The sequence below is a fragment of the Cibotium barometz genome, chromosome 64, assembly GCF_041138505.1.
Source record: "Cibotium barometz isolate CiBa-2024 chromosome 64, ASM4113850v1, whole genome shotgun sequence".
Lineage (NCBI taxonomy): Eukaryota > Viridiplantae > Streptophyta > Polypodiopsida > Cyatheales > Cibotiaceae > Cibotium > Cibotium barometz.
The window spans coordinates 28,884,153-28,909,942 of record NC_141109.1 but is presented as its reverse complement, the minus strand read 5'-3'; the positions used below and the strand labels follow the sequence as shown (position 1 = coordinate 28,909,942).

General features: G+C 41.0%; 1 protein-coding gene across 1 annotated transcript; it reads right to left on the bottom strand.

The window, feature by feature from the left end:
• Positions 1-5,934: 5,934 nt before the first annotated feature.
• Positions 5,935-7,917, bottom strand: LOC147603496 (7-deoxyloganetin glucosyltransferase-like). Its single transcript, XM_086796864.1, has 2 exons — positions 7,408-7,917; positions 5,935-7,303 (listed from the first exon to the last, which is right to left on the bottom strand). The coding sequence occupies exons 1-2, from the start codon at positions 7,874-7,876 to the stop codon at positions 6,405-6,407; spliced, it is 1,368 nt and encodes a 455-aa protein (XP_086652990.1). The 5' UTR covers positions 7,877-7,917; the 3' UTR covers positions 5,935-6,404.
• Positions 7,918-25,790: the final 17,873 nt, after the last annotated feature.

Here is a 25,790-nt window from a genome sequence, read left to right as displayed (position 1 = left end):
ATGGACACTACACTCTCAACTAAAGTGACCTTGCTCACCACACTTTCCACATTTCTTGAGCAAAGGATTCTTCTTGAAGCACTTAGCTTTAGTATGTCCTTTTCATCTTACAATAAGAACATTTTAGAGATCTTGTTTAGATGCTGAGATAGTTGATGTAGACACCCCATTAACCTTATTCCGCTTTTCCTCATCAAGAAGAGATGAGATAACTCCTTCAAGAGTTGGGTTAGGAACATTCTTCAAGGTAATGACCAAGTTTGAGTACTGCTTGGACAGAGCCTTCAAAAGCACTACAATTGCATCTTCTTCTTCTAATTTAGCTTTCAATGAGGCTAGCTGAGTCATAAGTCCTTTCATATTTGAAATGAAAGTACCAAGATCATCTTGAGTAAGCCCTAGGCCAAAGAACTCAATCTTTGAGGTGCCTTAGCCCCATAGAACTTCTCCATCCCTTCCCATTTTTCTTTGGTTGTACCAAGCTCATCAATATGAAGGATGAGACCCTTGTCAATAGTTAACATAATTATAGCTTGTGCTCTTTCATCATCTTCAACCTTCTCACTCTTTGACTTATAAGGAGCCAATATAGTGCCAGAGGCCCTTAACACTAGTTCTGTAATTGGACACTAAAGTGTCCTAAGGACACTAAAGTGTCCTGAAAGTTAGCATTTTTCTTGAATTTTTGTGGGCAATCTATTAAGAGTTTTGAAATGCTTAACATCCACAGATGTTCCTCAAGACCCAAAAAAAATTTGAGATTTTTTAAATTGCACTTTTCTTAGCTTTTGCAAGGCAATATTTTAATTTTCTTAGACGCATGCTGATAAAACGCATGATTTTTGCTGTTTTCAAAATAGTAGTAATTTGTACATAACTTTTAGAAGGGACATAGTTTGATCATGAAACTTGGCTTGATGGAAAGCCCATGATGTAAACTAAATCTTGGAATCATCAAACGATAATTATTGGATAAATTTTTGACTCGCTAATATTGAAATGATGTTTTTTATACAGGTGGAGCATGAATTTTTATCCTTCCATATGCAAGCTAATAATGTCAAACTTGAGGTGCACCCATGTTATATAGGGTAAATACTACTTTGTTTTGAATTTTCCAAAACTTTAGAGCCACTTTTTGGGCCTCTTCTCATACATGGCCTTTTGCGCAACCTGTTTTTAGTACGTAAAATGTCTAATTATGAGCCTAATTTTGATTTTCATCAAAGGGGAAAGCTGTGTAAGTGCATTATTTGTTGTAACTATAGGTGTAGACTACTTGTGCAAGCATAGTAATGATTAGTTTTTGAAAAAAGATGATCAAATTTTGTATTTTTATTTTTTACAGTTTTTTTAGAACTAGGCGATAAGAACCTACTTAAGTGGAGGCTAAGTTAGTGTCATACACATCAAATTATGGCTTATTTATCTCATCTCAAGCATGAAAACCAATAATCAACATTCTCATTGATAGGGCTACAATTTTTTTTAGTGGCGTGATTGAGTTTTGATAATACGCGTTACTTTTGCTGATTTTATACAACTTTTTTGGAAAAAATTCTAGGAAAGGAAAATGATTTTTTTTTGTGAACTTCTACCTCCTTGGACTGATGTATGCTATCAAAATATCTTGGGAAAAATGCTATTGATATCATTGGATTTTTTTTTTGAGAGAATGATGCTTGCATATTTAGAAAAATCCTGAAAAATCCTGAAAAATGTTCATTTTCAAGACATATGCTACTTTGTTGCTTATGTACTTCCAAATAAAAAGGCATTTTATATGTTTAGCATTTTTTACATAAGCATAGGGTTATGTTCTACATGCCCAATGAAGCATTTTGGTTTTTAAAGCCTACATTAGGAGTTTGATTTTTTTTCGCAACCCCCAAAAAAGGACACTCAAGTGTCTAGTTTTGGTACCAAACTAGTGTTAAACATGAGCATATATTAGACCACGAATGAAAGCCATCACCCTTGAACTTGTTGGCATAAGTAACCTTCAACCATTGAATAAACTGCAGCAGAAACAAAGTTTTTGGAATAGAGTGCGGAATCCTAGAAATAATATGTAGCAATATAAATGAATTGCAATGGATCTAGACTAGAATGATCCATAAAGAAGCAATAAACTGCCCAATGTAGTTTGTCTTAGTTCAAAGAATTAGCAAAATGTATGTAGTATCATCTTTCACTAGCCACCAACATGAGAAGTGAGCTTCGCTTATCAATTGCGAATACAAGTAGCAGTTCAACAATAGCAACCAATTTCCATAAAAGAAAGTTGCTTCTAGTATCAAGATCATAACAACATCAATATGGTGTAGTGTATCACCTCAAAGGAAGAATCAGTAGCTCCGAATATGAAACTTTGAGATGTTCAATGAGTTGAAGCAGGTAAACAACTTGCCTAGCACATAGTTCATGATATGCAAAATTGATGAGAATGAACTGTTAGAAGCCAGAAATTAATTGTAGCTTTGCTGTTGATGGTATGGCATAAGCTTATTCTTCCACAATAAATCTCGATCAACAATATAGTAGGAAGAATACTCTTAGCACCAGTGCCAATAAATCTTGTCGAGGCAGCATGAAAACAATTCCGTAAAAAATAATCAACGTTGGGATGAGTGTCAACCAAAAACCTGGAGTTTTGATTGAATATACGGAAACAAGTTCACTCAGCCACAATAAATAATCAAATTCGGATGTTGGACTGGCATGATAGCAGAGAACTAATAGTGGCAAAAGCTTAAGACACCACGATCCTACCATGAAGGATAATAGAATTGATCAACACCAACAAATATAGTGCAGCATGGACCAAAATAACGTGCAATCTGAAGCTTGAGTACGTTGGAATAGCAACAGTAGATGTCCACAGCTAAATAGAACTTTGCTAGGAGCTAGGATATGCAGAGATCAACCATATACTTGCTCACAAAGTCACTAGGGAGGAAGATAGAGCTTGGTGCAATGATACCATGTTACTAAACTAATAGGATCACCATGAATTGAATAGAAAGATGAGAGCCAAGCATTAAAGTGTGATGAAGAATAACATATTAAGCCAACACATAGAGAGTTGTATTAGCTATTAGACTTATACAAAGGAGGCCTGTCAATGCTCATACATGATACAAAGAGATATCCCCAAATTAATTAGCTCAATCATCCCATGTGAAACCTAAGAAAATCTTCATCGACATCATATTCTCTCTCTCTCTCTTCCCCTCCCCCGCCCCGAGTCAAATGGACAATCACATCTCTCTCTCTCTCTCTCTCTCTCTTCACGTCTCCATCCATTCACTAATTTAAATGGATAATTACATGTTTCTCTTCGTATGTATTTGCAAAATGCGCTCTCTCTCTCTCTCTCTCTCTCTCTCGCACTCGCACGCGCACGCGCACGACTAGCAAGCAATTCATACATGTCCATTCTACTTCGTTTAAATCAAACATGAGTCATTTATGCTTTACATTCATGTCTGAAATCTTGCACTATTTTTTTCAATATTCTTTCATGAAGGGGTTTTGTAAAACAAAATCAAGGACTCGACAGCTAATTGTCTCATCTAAAACAGTAAATGTGAAAGGAGGAATATGTCAAGGAATTCCCTGGTATAAGTGGGCGAGACTATGTACATGTTTCTCAAACCATCTTCTCCACACTATCATCCACAAACAACATCACATCGAGGTCAAAGTGCAGCCACTTAATTTTCTGCATACATAGGATGTGTGGTACAGTTGCTTTGGCTATACTGGACGATGAACATGGTATATGGCCATTGGATTGGTGGCATTCTTACGTCAGTATGGTATAGCAATCAACACATGTTGCCCTCTTGCATCGAGCTCCCAATAGCCACATGGAACATCTTTCCCACCTATAGCATGAACTCTGCCAAGCCAGGTCTCAACAGCATGCAATGAGCTCTAACATGGAGGGCTAGGGAGGGAGAGAGGGAGATCTACTTGTAATATATATATATATATATATATATATATATATAGAGAGAGAGAGAGAGAGAGAGAGAGAGATGTGGAATAGGTATACTAAGTGGAAGAACAATTATGTGGCTACCAAAAATAAAACTTGCCTAAAACTCGCTCCATGCACATACTCACTCCATGCACACACTCACAAGATGGCATTTTGTACAACTGTTGGTGTTTATGAATATCTAGTTATGCCATTCTAATTGGCCAATTCTCCTAGGAACTTCAAGTGGATTGATGGACCGGATTTTTCGTGCCCATCGCAATTTTGCATGTACTTTCTATGATGATATTTTGGTGTTTTTGAAAACAATGGAACATCTTTCCCACCTATAGCATGAACTCTGCCAAGCCAAGTCTCAACAGCATGCAATGAGCTCTAACATCGAGGGCTAGGGAGGGAGAGAGGGAGATCTACTTGTAATAGAGAGAGAGAGAGAGAGAGAGAGAGAGAGAGAGAGAGAGAGATGTGGAATAGGTGTACTAAGTGGAAGAACAATTATGTGGCTACCAAAAATAAAACTTGCCTAAAACTCGCTCCATGCACATACTCACTCCATGCACACACTCACAAGATGGCATTTTGTACAACTGTTGGTGTTTATGAATATCTAGTTATGAATATCTAGTTATGGCATTCTAATTGGCCAATTCTCCTAGGAACTTCAAGTGGATTGATGGACCGGATTTTTCGTGCCCATCGCAATTTTGCATGTACTTTCTATGATGATATTTTGGTGTTTTTGAAAACAATGGAAGAGCATGAGAAACATCTTGACACAATGTTCTAAGAGCTACAAGTGCATAAGCTTTACATCAATGCCAAGAAAAGCAAGCTCTTTTTGGAAGAGATTCACTACCTAGGGCATGTGATTTCCAAAGAAGTAATAAGGAAGAACATTGACAAGGTCAAGGCAATCTTGGAATGGCCCAAATTGCACATGATACATGATGTATGCAGCTTCCTAGGCCTTTCCTCATAATATCATAGGTTTATTTGACATTTTTGCTAAATTTGCTTCCCCCTTGTATGACTTAACAAAGAAATAGCTGGTGTTCCATTTGGGCAAAAGACAACAATCAACTTTCAACATTTTGAAGGAGAAACTCACCTCTTTGCCTAGCCTCATTGTTTTTTATCTATGTAAGCCCTTCAAGGTACATTGTGACACCTATGGCGAATGTATAGGAGATGCTCTTCATAATGATGGTCATGTTGTTGCATATGAAAGACTCGAGGATGTTGAATTACACCTCGATATCTAGGAGAAAGAGATGCCATCAGTGATACATGTGCTGACTATCTAAAAATATTATCTCATTGGGGCAAATTTTATGGTCAAGATGGATCACCAAAGCCTACGATACTTCCTAAGCTACCTGAGAGACATATAAAATGGGAAAATTTTTAGTCCATGTTTCATTTTCAGATAATATGTACCCTATAAACTCAGCATAGGGTAGCGTATGCTTTGTCCCAAAGACCCCAAGTTAGTAATGTTACCATTGCGCATGAGTCAAGCACTTGAGAATATGAGGGAAAGCTACCATTAAGGACCAAGGGAAATCATGGGGCAACATTCAACAAGTATAGTAACCAGTTCATTTTCTCTCAAGGATATGTGCCTTTTGAAAGATGATTGGCTATGTATCACCCATGATTTACCCTAGAAGGTTCTTGAAGAATCTCTCTCTCTCTCTCTCTCTGCCCTATGCCAGCCACATCGAGGAATTTCTCAAGCAATTGGAAGGTATTTCTTTTGGCCTAGTATGTGGAAGGATATTCATCAATATGTCACATAATGCCTTGTTTGCCAGAAATTGAAGTATGACATGCAAAAAATGCTATGATTGCTATTTCCCCTTCCGGTGCCTACCACACCTTGGGAAACTATTGTAATGGATTTCATTTTTAACCTTCCTCAGTTAAAGCAAGGGAATGATGGTATCTAGACCATCAAGGCATGTTTAGCAAGCGAGTACATTTTATTCTAATAAGAAAGATGATAAAGGTAGATCACACCATGGGATGCCAAAGTCAATTGTAGGTGATAGATATCCAAGGATGACCACCCTCTTCTAGCAAGCTCTTTTTAATAATATTGGGGATGCCGTTGGATTTTTCCTCTTCATTCCACTCATAGACTGATGGACATAACCTTTGCTAGCATAAAACAAAATGCATAATTAATCAGCCATTTGTTGTGGCATTACAGCACGCTATAGGGGAGAGCCTCTCCATATCGTAGAAAAGGAGGTTCTCATTGCTATTTGTTGGAGGACATAGCTTCTTTCTCTATTCCCTGTGTCACATACTTCATTGCTTCCTCCATTTTCCTTCCTGTGCCCACCTTCCATTTTAAGCTTGGCTTACTGAACAACACAGTCTTCCAAGGAGCATGTCATGAATGAAGCTTGGATTTAAGCTTCTCCACATCATGCAGAAAAGCCTCCAAATGTTTCTTAGAGGAGCCTCCCTCCTCCACAGCTCTGCATGCTGTTTCCTTCAATTTAAGGGCTCTTTTCCTTACTTCCCCTTCTTTTTGCATGATATCCTTCACAGCCCTCTCCACCTCCCCTCTCTTCACAATTCCATCCTCCTCCTGCAGCTTCACACCCACCTTCCATTCCTCCACCACCATAATAGCATTCACTTTCTGCTCTGCACCATGAGGCCAACAGATCATTGGAACCCCCCCACATGATATATTCTCTGTTATAGAATTCCACCCACAATGTGTAAGAAAACCTCCCACTGATGGGTGTGACAAAACCTCCACCTGAGGAGCCCATGAAATGATAAGGCCCCTGTCTTTTGTTCTATCCATAAAGCCCTCTGGCAATAGCTCAGAGACAGATCCATCTGCAGCGTTTGAGCGTATGACCCAGAGAAAGGCCTGCTGGCTGGCTTCTATACCTTCAGCAAGCTCTTTCATCTGCTCAGCACCCATAGTAGCTACGCTTCCAAAGGAAATATACAAGACAGAGGAGGGAGGCAAAGTATCTAGCCAGCTTAGGCAATGCCGATCTTCAGACCAGTAGGCAAAAGTGCCAGCATCCGATGCAAGAGAGCCAAGCATGAGCATCAAAGGGCCAATTGTATAAACAGGAATAGTCTTTCGTACAAAGTCAACAGCTTCGCTCTCGATCTCGTACACAGTGTTCAAGATGACACCTTCTGCTTCGTGTATGTCTTTGATTTGATCCAGTACGAAATTCGGCGCAATTCGGAGAGATCGAGGCAAATCTCCAGCACGGAGAGGTGGGAGACCGCTAATAAAATCGATGATCTGATCAGCATCTGCAAGATTGATGAGATAATTGATTACGTTAAAATGGAAGGAAAACAAGTACAGCCGCATGCCCACAAGTACAGCCATTATGCCCAGAAATGCAAAACCTTGCCTTGAACGGGCAGAAATCCTTTGGAAATCAGGAGAGGGGTATGCAGGTAAGCAGCAAAACAATGAGCGTTACTAGTGGAGAAGCAAACTCTGGGGATGTGGAATTGGGTAGCAACAGATTGAGCCCAAGTGACGAAAGAGTCAGCAATGATACAATGGACAGGATGAGAATTGGAGATGAGTTTATGAAGAAGGGAGACAAATCCAGGACGCAAACCGTGCATGATTTCTAAGGTAGATTGGAAAGCGAGGGGGCCAGAATTGTGCCTGGGGTGGGAAGGCGGCAGGCCATCAGGAACACTAAGGAATTGTATATGGGAAGAAGAGGAATCTGCAGGAAGCTTGGACATTAGTTGCTCTGTGAGAATGAAAGTAAAGGTGAAGCCTTTTGGGACAAGAAGCTTGGCTATTGATAGACATGGATTTACGTGGCCTTGTAGAGGGTATGGCACCACTAGTGCGTGCACCATAGCTCTGTGCTTTGTTGTTGTTGTTGTGGGAAATAATGCCCTCTGCTTATTTTGTATGGGACAGCTTTTGCTAGAGCGTCATGTAGTTCATCATGCTCACGTGTGTTTGCAATTGTTCACAATAATCACAACCATTAGAATTTTCATACAACAACCATGGAGTGCGCCTAAGCTGAAAAGGTCCAACATTGTGGTCCATGAATCGGCCTTCAAACTTGCAGGGTTCGAGAAAAGACGGGTTCGCTTTAGCCTAGAACTTGTTCAACTTGGGGAAAATCCTTCTCAAATTCTTATGAAAAAGAAATAAAACCCTTTCAAATTTTACAAGTTTTAGTTATATTTTCTAAGTTCACGTAAAAAATACCATCTCAAAAATAGCAATTTCCTTCTCATTTAGTGATGAAAAGGATTTAGTTCCTTTTCCCTAAAATTGTTTTCCCCTTCAAAGCTGCTGGAAGGGAATTTTTAATAAGTAAGTGGGCATGTGGCTTATTTTTTTAATGGAGCCTTCCACTTTGTAGTTGCTCAAAGGTAGCAAATTCAACATTACCATGGTTTCTTCCACTCTCCATTCAAGCATGTACCATGACCTACTTCAGTGGGCCACCTTATTTGTTTTGGGAAAACCTTATAGAAATGGCAAGTGCACCGTGTAGAGTCCTCCATGTGCAAAAGGGAAAAAATATTTGTGTGTGGGAGTGGAGGAATGACATCATAGACTTTGTTCAATTTGATATGGCAAGCTATAAGGTTGATGTGAAAGTACACCTCACCCTTCTCGTGACTCATATTTCTTTTTTTTGCCAAAACACTCGTATTCTATTAATAGGGTAAAGGAAAATCTTACTATTCATAATTTGTAGCCTCCCAAATAGTGAGTAACTAGAGCACCACGTGGCATGCAAAGGTAGCCTCCTTTTTTCTCACATTGGTGCACTCTCCTTGCCTTGAGATACACTCTTCCTTCTTCCACCCCCCACTCCCCAAATAACCCTCTCTCTCTCTCTCTCTCTCTCTCTCTCTCTCTCTCTCTCTCTCTCTCTCGCGCGCGCGCTCGCTCACGCTACCCCCACGCTACCAGGGTTCCTATGGTGATGCATACCTTGGGGAGAGAATGCTTTAAGGAGAACAAATATTTCATTTTTTATTTTCTTACGTTAAAAGTACCATATTATTTGTTTGTTAGTCTTTTTATTAAATAATACTTTTATTAAAAAAAACTCATGCATATACACACAAGCATAGACTTATATTTGTGCAAGTGTTGCGTAGTCACACACATCATACACAAGATACGCGCACACGCACACACACACACACGAGTGTCACATATGCACATACACACGCACATACCACAAGACTATACACATATGAACATGTTTGATATAGGGTACAGATGCATACACACATGCACATCCACATGCATACACAAACACATACATATGCACAAGCCCCCCCCCATACACACACATGAGTGCAAGCATTGCATAAATAATACATTATTGCACATGCACGTGCACACATAGACACATCATTGCACAAGTGTACATAGACACCATACACTTCGAAATCAAATCATCTTATTTCAGAAGTGCTAATTATGGAGAACCTCAACATTGTGTGAACAATATTGTTCACTACTTTTAGATGCCCTCTACTCAGCAACTCCATCGAGGTGACAAATGTTATTTGAATAAATTAAATATTTTCTAACTCCATCTCAAAGGCCAAGAAACATTTTAACTCAAGTACAAAAGATGTGAACCAATGTGTTTTAATGATCTTTTTTTGCAAAAATACATTAAACAGAGCCATTATGCGTTGATTTTCCTACATGTAGCTCTCAAGAATATTTCCCATTTTTCCACCGCCACACACATTTACACTCAGCATGTAATCAAGTCTAACAACACATTTTTTGTGTGATGTCCATTGTAAGTTATAGAGATTCAAATACCATTTTATTATTTGTGGGTCATTTCCTTGATCTGATCCATATTTGAACATTTCATCCCCTCTCTCTATCCCACATAATGAAAAGAATATGCTAGTGCTCTAACTTAAGTTCAAGCATGGCACACTTGAAAAGTATAAGAAAATAGTGCATAGCAAAGAAATAAAATTGTTATCATTTCTCTCCCTCTCTCTCTAACCTATTTATTGAAAGGTAGATGCTAGTGCAGTAACTTAACTTTGAGCACGGCACAATTGAAAAGTTCAAGCAATGCTCAAACTCTAGTTCGAGCATAGCACACTTGAAAAGCATAGCCCATGCTCAAACTCAAGCTCGAGCAAGGCATAGAATCAACACTGTATTTTCTGTAATTGATTGACTTGGAATTGTCCCAAGCCTACTATAACATTCTTGCAAGAATTTTTTTTTTGCATATTTCATTTTCTAATATTTTCCATTTGTCATTGACGGGAGAACACATGTAAGAGCATATTCCCTCATTGGGGGGAGTACCATTGGGTTGCAATTGCATGGGAGGGATTTTGCTTGTTCCTCCCCTAGAGAGCCCTTCCTACTTGCTTGTTGAGATTCCCTTATTTATCACCTGTGCCAAAAATTTTGTGAGGATGCCAAAGTTTTATTGGAGAATGTTATCGTGGAACTAAGTGCGGAGGCTTGCAGGCTCAAATTTGAGCCAGTTGGGCAAAAGAATAGTTGCTCCATTAATACTGGCAATTTGGATTCTTCATTCTACAATAACCATTTTTCCCTTACTTTTCAAGGAGTTGATGGTATTGTGCCAGGGTGCAGATGCACTCTAAGTAATCTATTTAGGTTGCGATCATTACAGGCAACAAGTGACTAAGTAAATGCTATTTCTCCTCCTTTCATTACAAACCATTGTGAGATCCAAATAAAAACTCAAACCACCATTCCTTTCATCCACTGATTCACACTTTGGGCAGGTCTATTAAAGCTTTTGTTTTTTGAGCTGAATTAGTTAGGGATGGAAGAAAACGTAACAACTCCACAGAGCAAAAACATTACATGTATTGTCTTTAAAAAAGAGGAATATTTTTTAAAAGGAGGAATATTGTATTAAAGAAAAAAGAAAATAATACACAAAGTACTGATTGTATTAAAGATGAAAGGAAAATAGATACAAACTGCTACTCACATAAGTAGTTTATCCACCTTTCCAATAGGCTGGGGGGAAAATATATTGGCATTGTACTATCAACAAACAAAAGGTGTGCCCAGCCATGAAAATTTAAGTCTACACAATACAATGAGAGGACTTCTTAGCCTTAACCAAAAATTGAATCTCATTCATTAGCATGGCTCTACCAATGCCACCAACATGCACAACACAAACAACAAGCCAGAGGACTTCTTAGCCTCTATCCAACACTGTAGATCCTCCACCAATGCCATCAACAAGCATAGCACAAAGAAAAAACAGTTGAACAAAATACAATAAGAGAACCTTCAATCAGCATGACACAAACCACCATTCAACAACCCTCCAAGAAGACAAACTATGGGGACTCGAAAGTCCCTAGTATGGAAACGGCATCGTTGTGAGTCGTAAGACGTTCTTCAAAGGTTCACTCCAAGGTCCCAGATAGACCCAGATATCAGGTCCCGACTGATTCTCAGGCCTTCGGTCCAAACCCAGGTTTCCAAGCCTGGAGGACGCATTCCCGGTGTCGAGACGCAACACAGGCCCCTCCATCCTTCTGTCCATAAGGATCGGCCGGTTGTCGCCACCACCCATCATCCGTTCTCGGTCGAAGATGCCGCCCACGGCTGAGATTCGGGGGCCTAAGCGGTCACGCTCCATGATACGCTCGCGCTCGAACAAGAGGGGTTATGGTGTTGGCGTTCGAGGGCACGCAGGCGCTCGCGCTGGTCGAGGGGAGGGGGGCGAGGCTCCATGGGGAAGGCAGGCATTGGGGCAGGAGGGTAAGGGAAGCCCTCACGAGGAGGACGAGGTGTGATGCGAGGGGCGCCCGCCATCGCCACAACACAGAAGAAACGCCAGAAGCACACCACAGAAGAAGAAAACTACAGAAGAAAGAAGAAGAGGAAGAAGCCTGGAAGAAAACCCCTGCTTTTTGTTTGTTGTTGCTTTTGGGGAAGGAAGAAGGCTGGGCTGCCCTTACCATTCGGTCCCCTCCACACCTCTTCCTTAATTCAAAGACCCTTCCCTTTCATTTTAGATTTGGGCATTGGGCATTATATATCACAACAAGTTTTAGAAAGATTTCCACATTAGCATGAGCTTCTATATGTCCTCCTAGTGTAGTGGTTCACTCCCCTTGCCACCACCCTCATGTATTTGGCCAAGCCTTCGAACAGCAACGCCTCAAACCCTACAACAAGATTTCCACATTATCATGAGCTTCTATAGGAGAGGACATGCAAGAAAACCACCTTTAATTCACAATTAGTTTTAGAGAGTAGGGGTCACTTGGGATTGCTAGGTAGCCCCTTACAAGAAGTTTCAGAAAGATTATAATGAGCTTCTATAAGGGAGGGCGCACCATTCACCTAGCTATGTGTGGCCGAGAACATAGGACCTCTGGCATTTCCTCTAGTATCCAACATCATGAGCTTCTATAAGGGAGGTATCACATAGCTAGGTAGGTGCGATTGCAGGTAGGGGACCGCCAATGCCCACTTGTCGATTCCTTGCCCCCAATCGTACCTAACTAGGTGCACAATGCCTTGTAGAAGCTCATGATATTGAATACTAGGAAAATGTCCAATGTAGCTTGAAGTTGCCTCCATTTTATGCAAAAGCTTTTCACAAACCATCCCAAACTAAAGGGGTAAATGGCTTAATCAAACCGTGGCCATAGTTCTTGGACCAACGTCGGCAAGTTGAACCAACTTCAAAACTAGAATGACTGATAAACAAGGTTGTCAAAACCACCCGAGGCAAGCTAGTTGTCTATGAATTCATCAAGAGACTTTATGATTCATCTTATTGTGCAATGACAACACTCCCTCAAATCTCTAACTATCTAATACATAGCCTTTAGGATAAAGTTGCAACTTTTGGTCTTACTCGTCGTGAGAAAGCTCAGTTTGTAACATCCCCCCTCCTCAAAAGTAGGAATGATACTTTGCCGGGAAAGTTGAATCGATTGGAAAGGTCAGTTGTAATTGTTTTTATGTGTGGCCATGAACACATCAACAATTTTTTAATTTCCTTTTTTTGTGTGACTAAGTCCTGATGACTTATATGACCAATGCAATTCATTGCATGACTAATGAAAGTTTCTAAATTTGTGTCTCATGTAGATTATATTGTCATGCTATAGGCCTTTGTTGGGCTCACAACGATCACAAAGCAACTTGTGAATCCAATATTGCATTCAAATTTCTATTTCAGCGTGCATTCCAAGTTGTGTGAGTTTTGTCTTCCTCTAAACATCATCTCCTACTTCGAAGATAACTTATCGACACTCTTATCGGCATTAGTCTTAACACTAGCGTGTGTTGAATGAACTCCAATGATTATGAGAACTCGACTAAGTCACCTTGATGTATTTTTGCTCACTTCAACTTTATTCATGCTCATAGCATGCTTTTTGGAATGGGATTAATTGTTCAATTGATTTACCTCTCCATGATGAGAGATCAATTGTATCCTTGTTGCATGCGGTTTGGGTGCCTAAGTCCTAAATTGTCAATAGCTTATAGTTTTATTGTGATGTTGCATCATTCTGTCCCACACCAATTGGTTATCTTTTTGATACATTGGTTAGTGTGGGAGTGAGCCTTTTTTCTTTTTTGGGGGAGCAATTTTGGGGGAAAATCCAGAGCATGCAACATTTGACCCTATGACTTCTCCATCGGTTTGAACATGTGACGTCTCCATTAGGAGGCACAACTACCTCCATTTTTAATCCCTTTAGAAGCTCGAGCTCCTTTGCCTTTTCTTCACGATGGTGTATTTCTTTCAAACTCTTTGATGTTAGAGTTTCATAGTACCTCTTCAATTTATTATCATTAATGTAGCCCAACATTTTGATTGTATCAAGAGTCTTAGTGTGGATTGTGCCTAGGGGGTGATTTCCATAACATGGTATGGGCCTAGCCTTCTGTATCTAAGTGCTCATTTAGTGTTGGATACATTGAATAGAAGAGCTATGTCCCATTAAAGTTATTTGTATTTAAGATTGTCATCAAACCACTACTTGTGTCACTTTTTAACCATTATATGTGTCTATTTAAGACTCATCTAACTTTCTAGGTCAATTAGTTGTTGTACAAGAGCATTTCCTAGAGATCTCTCCCTCACTACAACTCTAAGGTTGAACATGGGGATTAGGGTTTTTTCATGTAGCATCATTTGAGACGTGGTCCCACATAAACTAGCATTATGTAGTTGCAAGATTTATTCCAGATTCCCATTCCAGCTTAGGATTCATTGCCTTCTTCGTAGGCAGGATCAACTTGGGAATTTAATATAGTATTACACTATGAAGGATCTGGTGTTCTTAGATGCTCGCAAGTTTTGGGAGGGCATACTTTCACGAGCGACAACAGCTATATTGGATTCCATTTAAGCAAAAATCAAATTCACTATCAAGAGTCAGTAGGAGGGATGTACAAGATCCTGTACAGCTAGAGATAGAATGATTTCTTTTATGAGGACCTACCAAGATTGCTTTTTGTTTTTTCATTTCATTGCTCATGGGATGACATGGCACTTTAGACCACCACCATGGCTATTTCTCCACATTGCTGAGGCTTGGGATAAAGTACTTACTTTCCCACTCATATAAAAATAAATTACCAGTTTATGTAATTCTTAGGCTAGGTACTAGAAAACACACATCTGAGTTTAGCCCACAAGCTAAGGTGAGTGGGGTGATGTTTATACTACATTGTAAGTCGTTCAATCTGCCTATGTGTACAAATTCATTACACATTTTTGGGCACAGTTGGGTGTGTAGGTACTATTGCAAGTTAGTAAAACTAAAATGGGGAAGTTAGTGAATAAATGCTGGTATTAATAATTAAATGGTGAACTATGAGGGTCACAAGAAAACTCTTTGAGCCTTGGTCTTTCTTAAGCCTCTTCTAGTGTATTGTAATTGTCAATATGCTCTTTAATGGTAGTGACAAGTCCTTGGGGACCAATCTTCAATTATGTGCTAAAGTTACGCATGATGAGCCTTATGAAGTTTGATATGGTGAGGTATCATCATGTGAAAGTGGTTGGCACAAAGTCTTTGCAAAGATGATGTGGGAATGCTCTTTTTAGTTCCATGTGTGCATCTTGATTTTGGCCTTTTGCATGGTGAAATGTGCACCCCCTTGCTTGAAATTGACGTCCTTGAACTTGGCAATTGCTTTTTGGTGCTAGTTTGCACTTTAACTATTACTTGGGTTTAAAATTATTGGTCAAATCCTTGTGAAGCTTCAAATTTGGAGTTCCTATTGCATGTGATGCATGGAATGATGAGTTGTCATGTTGGTGAATTGATGGTTGGGGGCTTACTTACTTGGCCTTTGTTCATTGCATGAGGTTGATTTTCTCTAACAAATTATTAAGTAGAACATGTCATCTACCTAAAAAGAGAAAGGTTATGCACTCAGGTCCATGCCACTCATATAGTTTAAATAGGGCATTGCAACCAATGGACCCAAAGATTACTCTCCCAATACATAATCAAGTTGAGAACCATGTTCCACAAAATGACCACAAAATGAATGAAAAAAAGATTGGATACGTAAACAGGTTGGTAGGAAATGTTCTCTTACAACCAAACCACCAGTGATCAACCAAGTCAAAGTGGGAGCACAAGCAACTTTGAGATTCAATAATGTGGCACACAGAAGGCATTAAAACTAGAATTGGGGAGCTCAATTAGGGTAGAATGCACAAAATATTTGTACTTATTGTGGTATAAATGGCCATAGGCAAGGGCTATAGTGTGAATTGTGGCAGAAGCATATGGAGGAGAGGGGTATCCCCATAGTAGTACAATGCAAGACAAGGATAGAATCCCCACCATAACCCCCAGCCCTTGTGAACATGGTCATGCTAGAACATCACATAAGAATCAGAGGAGTGCTTACATGAGGAGGTAATTCGATCGGTTACAAGAATAATAACACACCATCATGAAGTACATCCCCCTGAAGATAAATGTGATTGTTCAAAGTGCAAGGAGGAAGAGGTTGTGCAAGTGGCATAAGTAGTTGTAGAAGTCATGGTTGTGACTAGGTCTCAAGGGAAGGTCCCAGAGTCAACTAAGTTCGATGATCCAAGCTCAAAGAAAGCCATAGACTAGGCAGCACAAGAAGAAGTGAGGAATAAGATTGTGCAGGCCCTTCATAAGATCATCGAAGTAGAAGAAGAAAACAAGAAGAAGCTACATAAGCAAATAGGACCACAACATGTCCTACTAGTATTGGATTTCCTACTAGATCAGAAGCAGAAGGGACCTTATCAAAGGACCTGAATGAGGATCTAGGCAACTTTGATCTACCATGAAGAAGACAAATCTATCCTTAACTTTGAGTCTAGATACCAAAGAGGAGTTAGATAATCGAGTTGAGAGAACCCCAAGGAAGGAAGGGTAGACCCCAACCAAGTAGACAAAGCTGGAACTAAGCATTTGGAAAAGGATAAAGATATGAAGATAGTGAGCAACACAACCAGAGAGGATACGGCCATTAAAGTAAAACAAAAGGCCTAGCCTGACGAGTTGTTTTGAGAACTCCTCCATTCTAAAATGAGTATTAGTTTAGGCCAATTGTTGAATTTGGCACCACCTTTTAAAGAGAAGTTCTTCCAAAACATACAAGGAGAAATCACCGAGGAGGAGACCGATAAAGAGGAAGAGGAGGATGCAAATGCTTGCACTTCCCACGTGGAGGATGTTCATTATAGAGTACTAGTCATTGATGTAGAATACAAGCATAGACTATTCCCTGATATCCTCATAGATGGAGGTTTTGGGGTCAATATTATTATAGAAGATCTTTATAGGAAGTATTGTACCAGTGATTTAGTCCCAACTCCTTTCCAGGTTAGAATGGCTAATCAAAGGAGGGTTCAACCTTTGGGCATTGTAAGAGGACAAGAAATTAATATTTGGGGATTGATGTTTCTAGTCAACTTTGTTGTACTGAGAATGGAAAAAAAGGAGGGTGCATACTCCATGTTGTTGGGAAGACCTTGGCTCAGAGTAGCAAGAGTAAAGTAGGACTAGGGATTTGACAGGATCACAGTTAGGAAGGGCAAAAAGAATTACAAAATAACATTAGTCCCAACGAGAATCTTGCCTAAACATATGCAATCTTTGCAAGCAGAGGGTATCAATATTGTAGCTGAGCTTGACGAGGATGAGGAAGAGAGTTCTTAAGGAGGAATCCTACTATGGTACCATTGTTTGAAGTTGATGTTGTGGGGATTGTTAAAAGATATATCAAGAATGGCCAAAGAGGATTCGGCTAGGATCACGAAGAGAGGAGAAACCTCTGATACCCAAACAAAGAGTATAGACATGCAACCTACTGATTAAGAGTTACAAGAATCAGATGAGGAAGATCAGAGCTACAAAGAACACCATAAGTCACATATACAAGCCATCATAGAAGTAGAACAACCTACTGATTAAGAGTTACAAGAATCAGATGAGGAAGATCAGAGCTACAAAGAACACCATAAGTCACATATACAAGCCATCATAGAAGTAGAACAAGCTACTGAGGAGCACGTAAAAAATCTCCCGAGTTAAAGAGGATGATCTAGAAGATATGAATTTAGGGGAACCAGATGACCCAAAGTTGGTACACATTAGTGCAGAGTTGGACGAACCTTTTAAGGGGAAGCTTAGAGCCCTATTGCTGGAATTTAAGTATATTTTTGCTTGGCATTACTCTGACATCCTTTTGTCAGCACATGATAAATTTGAAGAAGGATGCAGTGTTGGTTGTGCAACAAAGGTACATAATGAATCCTAACTATGCAAAGCAAGTCAAAGAGGGGCTAGATAAATTGTTACAAGTAGGCTTCATTTACCCCTTGGATAGGGTCACTTAGTACCAAAGGAGAATGGGAAGATTCAGATGTGTGTGGATTATCGCAAGCTGAATGTAGCAACCATCTCACATCCATTCCCTCTACAATTGTATGACACTCTATTGGATGCATTTGCTGGACATGAGCTTTATAGTTTCCTTGATGGTTTCAGTGGATACAACCATATCAAAATGGCACCCAAAGATAGGGATAAAACAACTTTTATAATTGAATGGGGGGTGTTTGCTAGTAATGTGATGAGTTTTGGTCTCAAGAAAGACCCATCCTCCTTTTAAAGTTGGATCCTGGAGGTGTTTGGTGAATTCATTACCTCTTTTATGAGAGTGTTTTTGGATGATTTCATGTTATTTAGAACCAGGTTGGATCATCTTAGTCATCTCAGGCTGTGCTTTGAAAAATGTAGGATGGCTCAATCCATCAAAGTGTGCTTTTGCAGTCTAGAGGGGAGTCCTTCTTGGACACATTATTTCCAAAGAGGGCATGGAAATTGATTCTCGGAAGGTGGCGGTGATCCAGCAAGCTACAACCCCCAAGAATATTAGGCAATTATCTAGATTTGTGGGTTAAATGAAATGGCATAGCCAAATTTTGAGATATCTATCTCATGTATGTTCTACATTGACTAATTTGACGAGAATCTGAGAAATATGTTTGGGGACCTGAACATAGCAGGCATTTGACATTCTAAAGAAGATGCTAGTGGTAGCTCTGATAATTCAACCTCCAGATTGGTCATTACCTTTCCACGTTTTTGTGGATGCTTCAGATGTGGTAGTAGGAGCAATCTTAATGTAAGAAAAGTAGAGGAAGTGGTTCAGACTTGTGTACTATGCCAACATAGTACTCTCCAAAGTAGAGAGCCCATTCGGGATAGCAGAGATATATGAGCAGGGAACTTTCACATTGGTAGACTTGCATTGCAATGTTTTTGACAAAGCTGTGAATGGATTCGGGTTGAAACCCTACGTTGGTACAGATTCAACTAAGGAGCTCAAAAGTTCGAGTATTGGGATGAGCACAATAGCAGTTCTAACATGTCAAGTGGAATATAACATAGGTGTGGAATCCGACTTGCTTGCATTATACGATATCACCACATTGTAAGTATTTCTTTTGTGCACTGTATTTTACCGCATGTGTAACACATTCATTTGGAAATTTTCTATTGATTTTGGAAGAGCACTTCTTCATGGTAGACATATCCCTTTTAGACTTTGAGGAGTGGAAACTTGTTAAGTCTTTCATATAGGTAGCTACACTACCACCTATGAAGATCTCTTGTTGAACTATTCTAGGAGCCATTTAGACAAATGAAATCTCTTCTAGATGAGTCTATGTTCACCATGAATTTTGTACAAATCACTCATTGGCACACTACATCAGCTGAGAACGACATATTCTAGTGTTTCACATAAAATTTTCACCATGAGAGCTTGTGAAGCTAATGAAGTGTAAAGCCTTGGTAAGGGTCATTGGGAATTTTGACATTAATCAAGATGCTAACAATATTATTTTGATCCATTGCATGGTTTCCCTGAATGCATTTGACTTGAATAATTATGGCATGGCATTGATGGTCTGAACCATGTGTTAGGCTACAAAAGAGGATAGCCAAATGCTCTGTATTATTGTTTGTATGAGGAAATTAATGTGGTTTTCAAATGCCCCTATTGTTGAACTATTAAAATCAAGAAAAATTAGAGACATGGCATGAAGGCTCTTTGTAATACAAACTTCCACTTTTGATAATGTCATCATCAATTGGCTAATATTCTCATTCACCTATTGTTAAACGATGATCTTTTGTGCATAAACCTATTTCTTGGATATGCTTATTGTCTTAGATTTTATATTTTGTTGAACATATTCCATGTAGTTAATTGTTCTTGAAATTGTATGTATGGCTTTAAATTAACAAAAGTGCATCATGAGTAAGTTATAAGTTGATTCAATCATCTTGTCTAGTTCTTGCCAATGTAATGGTCATTTTTGACAAATCTATAAGGAATTAAGTGATGGTGCAGAAGACAAAGTTGATCGGCACGACATGGGGGACTCAAAATCACCAAACCTTGCCATAGTGTGACCATGGGGGACCCTTCAAAATTTGAATTTCTTTGTTAACATTCAAGAAATGCATCAAATTCAACATAGAGAATAAAATCTTTACAAGGTATTATAGAAGATCAACTATTTTGTAAGAATGGGGACAATAATTTATAACTTCCCATTCTCTTCCAATTCTAGAACGTGGTATAGAACAATGGGAACCGGCTTTGACATTGAAAAGCGTTGCAATGGTGTGTCCTCGGATGACAGACTCAATTGACCTCTACAACGAGCTGTACTGGCATTGCTCTTGCTCCTTCGCGTTGGGGTTCCTTGCTTTGCTAACGGTTTGAGCTTGCATCGTTTTCGATCATTGCACACCAACATGGCTAGTACCTTTACGCTATATCGATGTCTCTTACAACTCTCGTGCCATTGTGGGTTTTCCTTGCATGAGAAGTGGAGTGCAGCATAGCCTCAAAGAACCGTGATGTCTCTTCATACTTTCAAGCGTCGTATATCCTGCTATCATGCCCTACTGTGAGTCATCCACTTCATCACACAAACTATGAGATGGCTAGGAAACGATCTCAAATCCTCAACGCCAATGGCAATGATGTCCTCAAAGTCACCTCGTCCGAAGAGGTGAGGGAACAACCCCTGCACTTCTCGATGTCCAATGCCAGGTGCGCGTACGAATCTACAATGTGCACAAAGATACACAATGGTGGATGGGCCGTGAGATTGAGAAGCATTGCAATGGCTTGGTCTTCGACGACATCCACCGTTGGCCTCTACAAGGAGCTCCGCTAACCTCGGTGTTGCTCCTTCATGTGAAATACGACGATAGTTGTTACTTGATGATCAGCTTGGACCATCTTTCCTGGATGTGCTTCCTAGAGAAGTTCTTCACCACAAGAGCAAGCCAACTATAAGTCAAGTGTCTAACGATCAAGGTAGAGAGGCTACTCTCCCTTCGGCGCGCACATGGTTGATGTTCTGTGCTTCACCAATTGCGTAGCCCAATTTCAAGAAAACAGTTACGTGCTCGAGCTTCCATGGGCACTTGCTTTGCTTCCCTATAAACAAGGTCTAATGGCTTAATCCCTTGATGACGCTCTCGGCGTACCAGGCAAAGTACTCCAAAACTTCTCAAAGGCACATCCTCGTGGAGACGGATTTTAAAATCTGCAATGTGTTCAGTTTGAGCCAACATGAAGACTAAATCTCCCGAAACCACGTTGTAGTTCCGAGCAAAGGAGACCACATTATGAGCACTCTCCACTCGCCTCCTCCGAAGAGGAGCCCCAATGCCCTTACCCTCCATCAAGCCATCGGAGGTGTCCAACAAGCTCTGCAAGTACCTTGCCTCACGGTCAGTATCGTTGAAAGGCCTAGTGTGCCCCACCTATGTCAATCCAAGCAGGTCCCCACTCCACCTCTAGCACTAGCTATGACTCAGTGGATGGAGACCTTTCGTGAAACGTATAGGAAGGCGCGAAATCCCAAGATAATTGCCACCATCGAGTTCGCCAAGCTCGTGTGGATCTCGATAAAAGAAGCACTCCTTGTAGAAAAGACCAAGCCCATAATAGCTGAAACAAAATTTCTCTTTGATCTTAGAAAATGGCAAATGGTTCAGCCCTACCGCCGATAGGTCTGCAACCTTCAAACCCAATTGCAGTCGATTTCTCTCTTGTTATGAAACAAAGGCACCAAATCTCAAGCATAGTCTACTTCCAAGGCTGTCATCTCTTCGTCCATGGCCGCATCCTAGATTTTTTGACCTACTGCATCTTCGGAAACATGGAAGCTCGTATTCTTGTATCACCTTACTCGTGGCTCCGTGCTTACGAGTTGTACTGCAACCCCAATTTTTTGTGAGCATTGCATCCGCATTACATTTTTATTTGTACCCCCTCTTCTCTCGGACAATCATTGAATTCATCGTAGAAATACTCGTCCCTCCACTCGACCTTGGGAACGTTAGGCGTACCCTCGCGCTTTTTTTTTCTTCAGTCTTTGCTTTGAAAGCAACAAAGTGAGTAACTGCTTGCCTCTTTCATTTTGTGAAATAGATACACAACTTACCTTGTGCGATAGTAACCGATACAATCGACAAAATCACTGCAACCTCCGATGAATGTTGTCTTGGTATGACTGAACCACCTTGGGATCTCTTGCTTACCTTTTCACTGCATCGAAACGATATTTGTCTCGATGGACAAGCCTTACAAACCCTTATACATACGATCCACTTTAAACTTTGCCGATCTTGCCACCTTATTTTCAGCTTGCATTTTTTTCAATTGTGTATGTCAACAATGCCAATGTGTTTACGCTGTATATCAATGTCTCTGAAAAATCTCATGCCATGTGCAAGCATTGTAGCACTTATTTTAGGATTTCTTGTGTGCAAAGTGGAGCGCTACATGGCCTTAAAGGACCATAATGCCTTGGAACGCTTCCAAGCGATGGGCCTTGTAGATTCTGTCCTCTCCACCATTCGTGCCCTATCGCGAGTGACCAGGTAAGTCACTGAACGATCTCGGGTCCTGCGTCCTAATGGCAACAATGATGCCATCGGAGTGACCTTGTCCCTGTGGATGATGGCAAAATCCCCACACTTCTCCACGTCCAGTGCGACATGCACGTAAATCTAGAACGTGGTATAGAACAATGGGAACCGGCTTTGACATTGAAAAGCGTCGCAATGGTGTGTCCTCGGATGACAGACTCAATTGACCTCTACAACGAGCTGTACTGGCATTGCTCTTGCTCCTTCGCGTTGGGGTTCCTTCCTTTGCTAACGGTTTGAGCTTGCATCGTTTTCGATCATTGCACACCGACATGGCTAGTACCTTTACGCTATATCAATGTCTCTTACAACTCTCGTGCCATTGTGGGTTTTCCTTGCATGAGAAGTGGAGTGCGGCATAGCCTCAAAGAACCGTGATGTCTCTTCATACTTTCAAGCGTCGTATATCCTGCTATCATGCCCTACTCTGAGTCATCCACTTCATCACACAAACTATGAGATGGCTAGAAAACGATCTCAAATCCTCAACGCCAATGGCAATGATGTCCTCAAAGTCACCTCGTCCGAAGAGGTGAGGGAACAACCCCTGCACTTCTCGATGTCCAATGCCAGGTGCGCGTACGAATCTACAATGTGCACAAAGATACACAATGGTGGATGGGCCGTGAGATTGAGAAGCATTGCAATGGCTTGGCCTTCGACGACATCCACCGTTGGCCTCTACAAGGAGCTCCGCTAACCTCGGTGTTGCTCCTTCATGTGAAATACGACGATAGTTGTTACTTGATGATCAGCTTGGACCGTCTTTCCCGGATGTGCTTCCTAGAGAAGTTCTTCACCACAAGAGCAAGCCAACTATAAGTGTCTAACGATCAAGGTAGAGAGGCTACTCTGCGCGCACATGGTTGATGTTCTGTGCTTCACCAGTTGCGTAGCCCAATTTCAAGAAAACAGTTACGTGCTCGAGCTTCCATGGGTACTTGCTTTGCTTCCCTATAAACAAGGTCTAATGGCTTAATCCCTTGATGACGCTTTGGGCGTACCAGGCAAAGTACTCCAAAACTTCTCAAAGGCACATCCTCGTGGAGACAGATTTTAAAATCTGCAACGTGTTCAGTTTGAGCCAACATGAAGACTAAATCTCCCGAACCCACGTTGTAGTTCTGAGCAAAGGAGACCACATTATGACCACTCTCCACTCGCCTCCTCCGAAGAGGAGCCCCAATGCCCTTACCCTCCATCAAGCCACCGGAGGTGTCCACCAACGCGCTCTGCAAGTACCTTGCCTCACGGTCAGTATCGTTGAAAGGCCTAGTGTGCCCCACCTATGTCAATCCAAGCAGGTCCCCGGTACATGCCATCCCTTGCAGGCGATCCTGGTAGAATCTCAATGAACCAGAGGCGATGTTTAAATGGAGTTGTCCCATCATCCCTACTCCACCTCTAGCACTAGCTATGACTCAGTGGATGGAGACCTTTCGTGAAACGTATAGGAAGGCGCGAAATCCCAAGATAATTGCCACCATCGAGTTCGCCAAGCTCGTGTGGATCTCGATAAAAGAAGCACTCCTTGTAGAAAAGACCAAGCCCATAATAGCTGAAACAAAATTTCTCTTTGATCTTAGAAAATGGCAAATGGTTCAGCCCTACCGCCGATAGGTCTGCAACCTTCAAACCCAATTGCAGTCGATTTCTCTCTTGTTATGAAACAAAGGCACCAAATCTCAAGCATAGTCTACTTCCAAGGCTGTCATCTCTTCATCCATGGCCGCATCCTAGATTTTTTGACCTACTGCATCTTCGGAAACATGGAAGCTCGTATTCTTGTATCACCTTACTCGTGGCTCCGTGCTTACGAGTTGTACTGCAACCCCAATTTTTTGTGAGCATTGCATCCGCATTACATTTTTATTTGTACCCCCTCTTCTCTCGGACAATCATTGAATTCATCGTAGAAATACTCGTCCCTCCACTCGACCTTGGGAACGTTAGGCGTACCCTCGCGCTTTTTTTTTCTTCAGTCTTTGCTTTGAAAGCAACAAAGTGAGTAACTGCTTGCCTCTTTCATTTTGTGAAATAGATACACAACTTACCTTGTGCGATAGTAACCGATACAATCGACAAAATCACTGCAACCTCCGATGAATGTTGTCTTGGTATGACTGAACCACCTTGGGATCTCTTGCTTACCTTTTCACTGCATCGAAACGATATTTGTCTCGATGGACAAGCCTTACAAACCCTTATACATACGATCCACTTTAAACTTTGCCGATCTTGCCACCTTATTTTCAGCTTGCATTTTTTTCAATTGTGTATGTCAACAATGCCAATGTGTTTACGCTGTATATCAATGTCTCTGAAAAATCTCATGCCATGTGCAAGCATTGTAGCACTTATTTTAGGATTTCTTGTGTGCAAAGTGGAGCGCTACATGGCCTTAAAGGACCATAATGCCTTGGAACGCTTCCAATCGATGGGCCTTGTAGATTCTGTCCTCTCCACCATTCGTGCCCTATCGCGAGTGACCAGGTAAGTCACTGAACGATCTCGGGTCCTGCGTCCTAATGGCAACAATGATGCCATCGGAGTGACCTTGTCCCTGTGGATGATGGCAAAATCCCCACACTTCTCCACGTCCAGTGCGACATGCACGTAAATCTAGAACGTGGTATAGAACAATGGGAACCGGCTTTGACATTGAAAAGCGTCGCAATGGTGTGTCCTCGGATGACAGACTCAATTGACCTCTACAACGAGCTGTACTGGCATTGCTCTTGCTCCTTCGCGTTGGGGTTCCTTCCTTTGCTAACGGTTTGAGCTTGCATCGTTTTCGATCATTGCACACCGACATGGCTAGTACCTTTACGCTATATCAATGTCTCTTACAACTCTCGTGCCATTGTGGGTTTTCCTTGCATGGTGAGAAGTGGAGTGCGGCATAGCCTCAAAGAACCGTGATGTCTCTTCATACTTTCAAGCGTCGTATATCCTGCTATCATGCCCTACTGTGAGTCATCCACTTCATCACACAAACTATGAGATGGCTAGAAAACGATCTCAAATCCTCAATGCCAATGGCAATGATGTCCTCAAAGTCACCTCGTCCGAAGAGGTGAGGGAACAACCCCTGCACTTCTCGATGTCCAATGCCAGGTGCGCGTACGAATCTACAATGTGCACAAAGATACACAATGGTGGATGGGCCGTGAGATTGAGAAGCATTGCAATGGCTTGGCCTTCGACGACATCCACCGTTGGCCTCTACAAGGAGCTCCGCTAACCTCAGTGTTGCTCCTTC

What these genes read in the sequence shown, in the direction of transcription:
- LOC147603496 (XM_086796864.1), bottom strand. Translation starts at nt 7,876, where the DNA reads ATGGTGCACGCACTAGTGGTGCCATACCCTCTACAAGGCCACGTAAAT. An exon ending in AGGATTTCTGCCCGTTCAAG is followed by an intron (nt 7,304 to 7,407) that starts GCAAGGTTTTGC and finishes TCAATCTTGCAG; the next exon opens with ATGCTGATCAGATCATCGAT.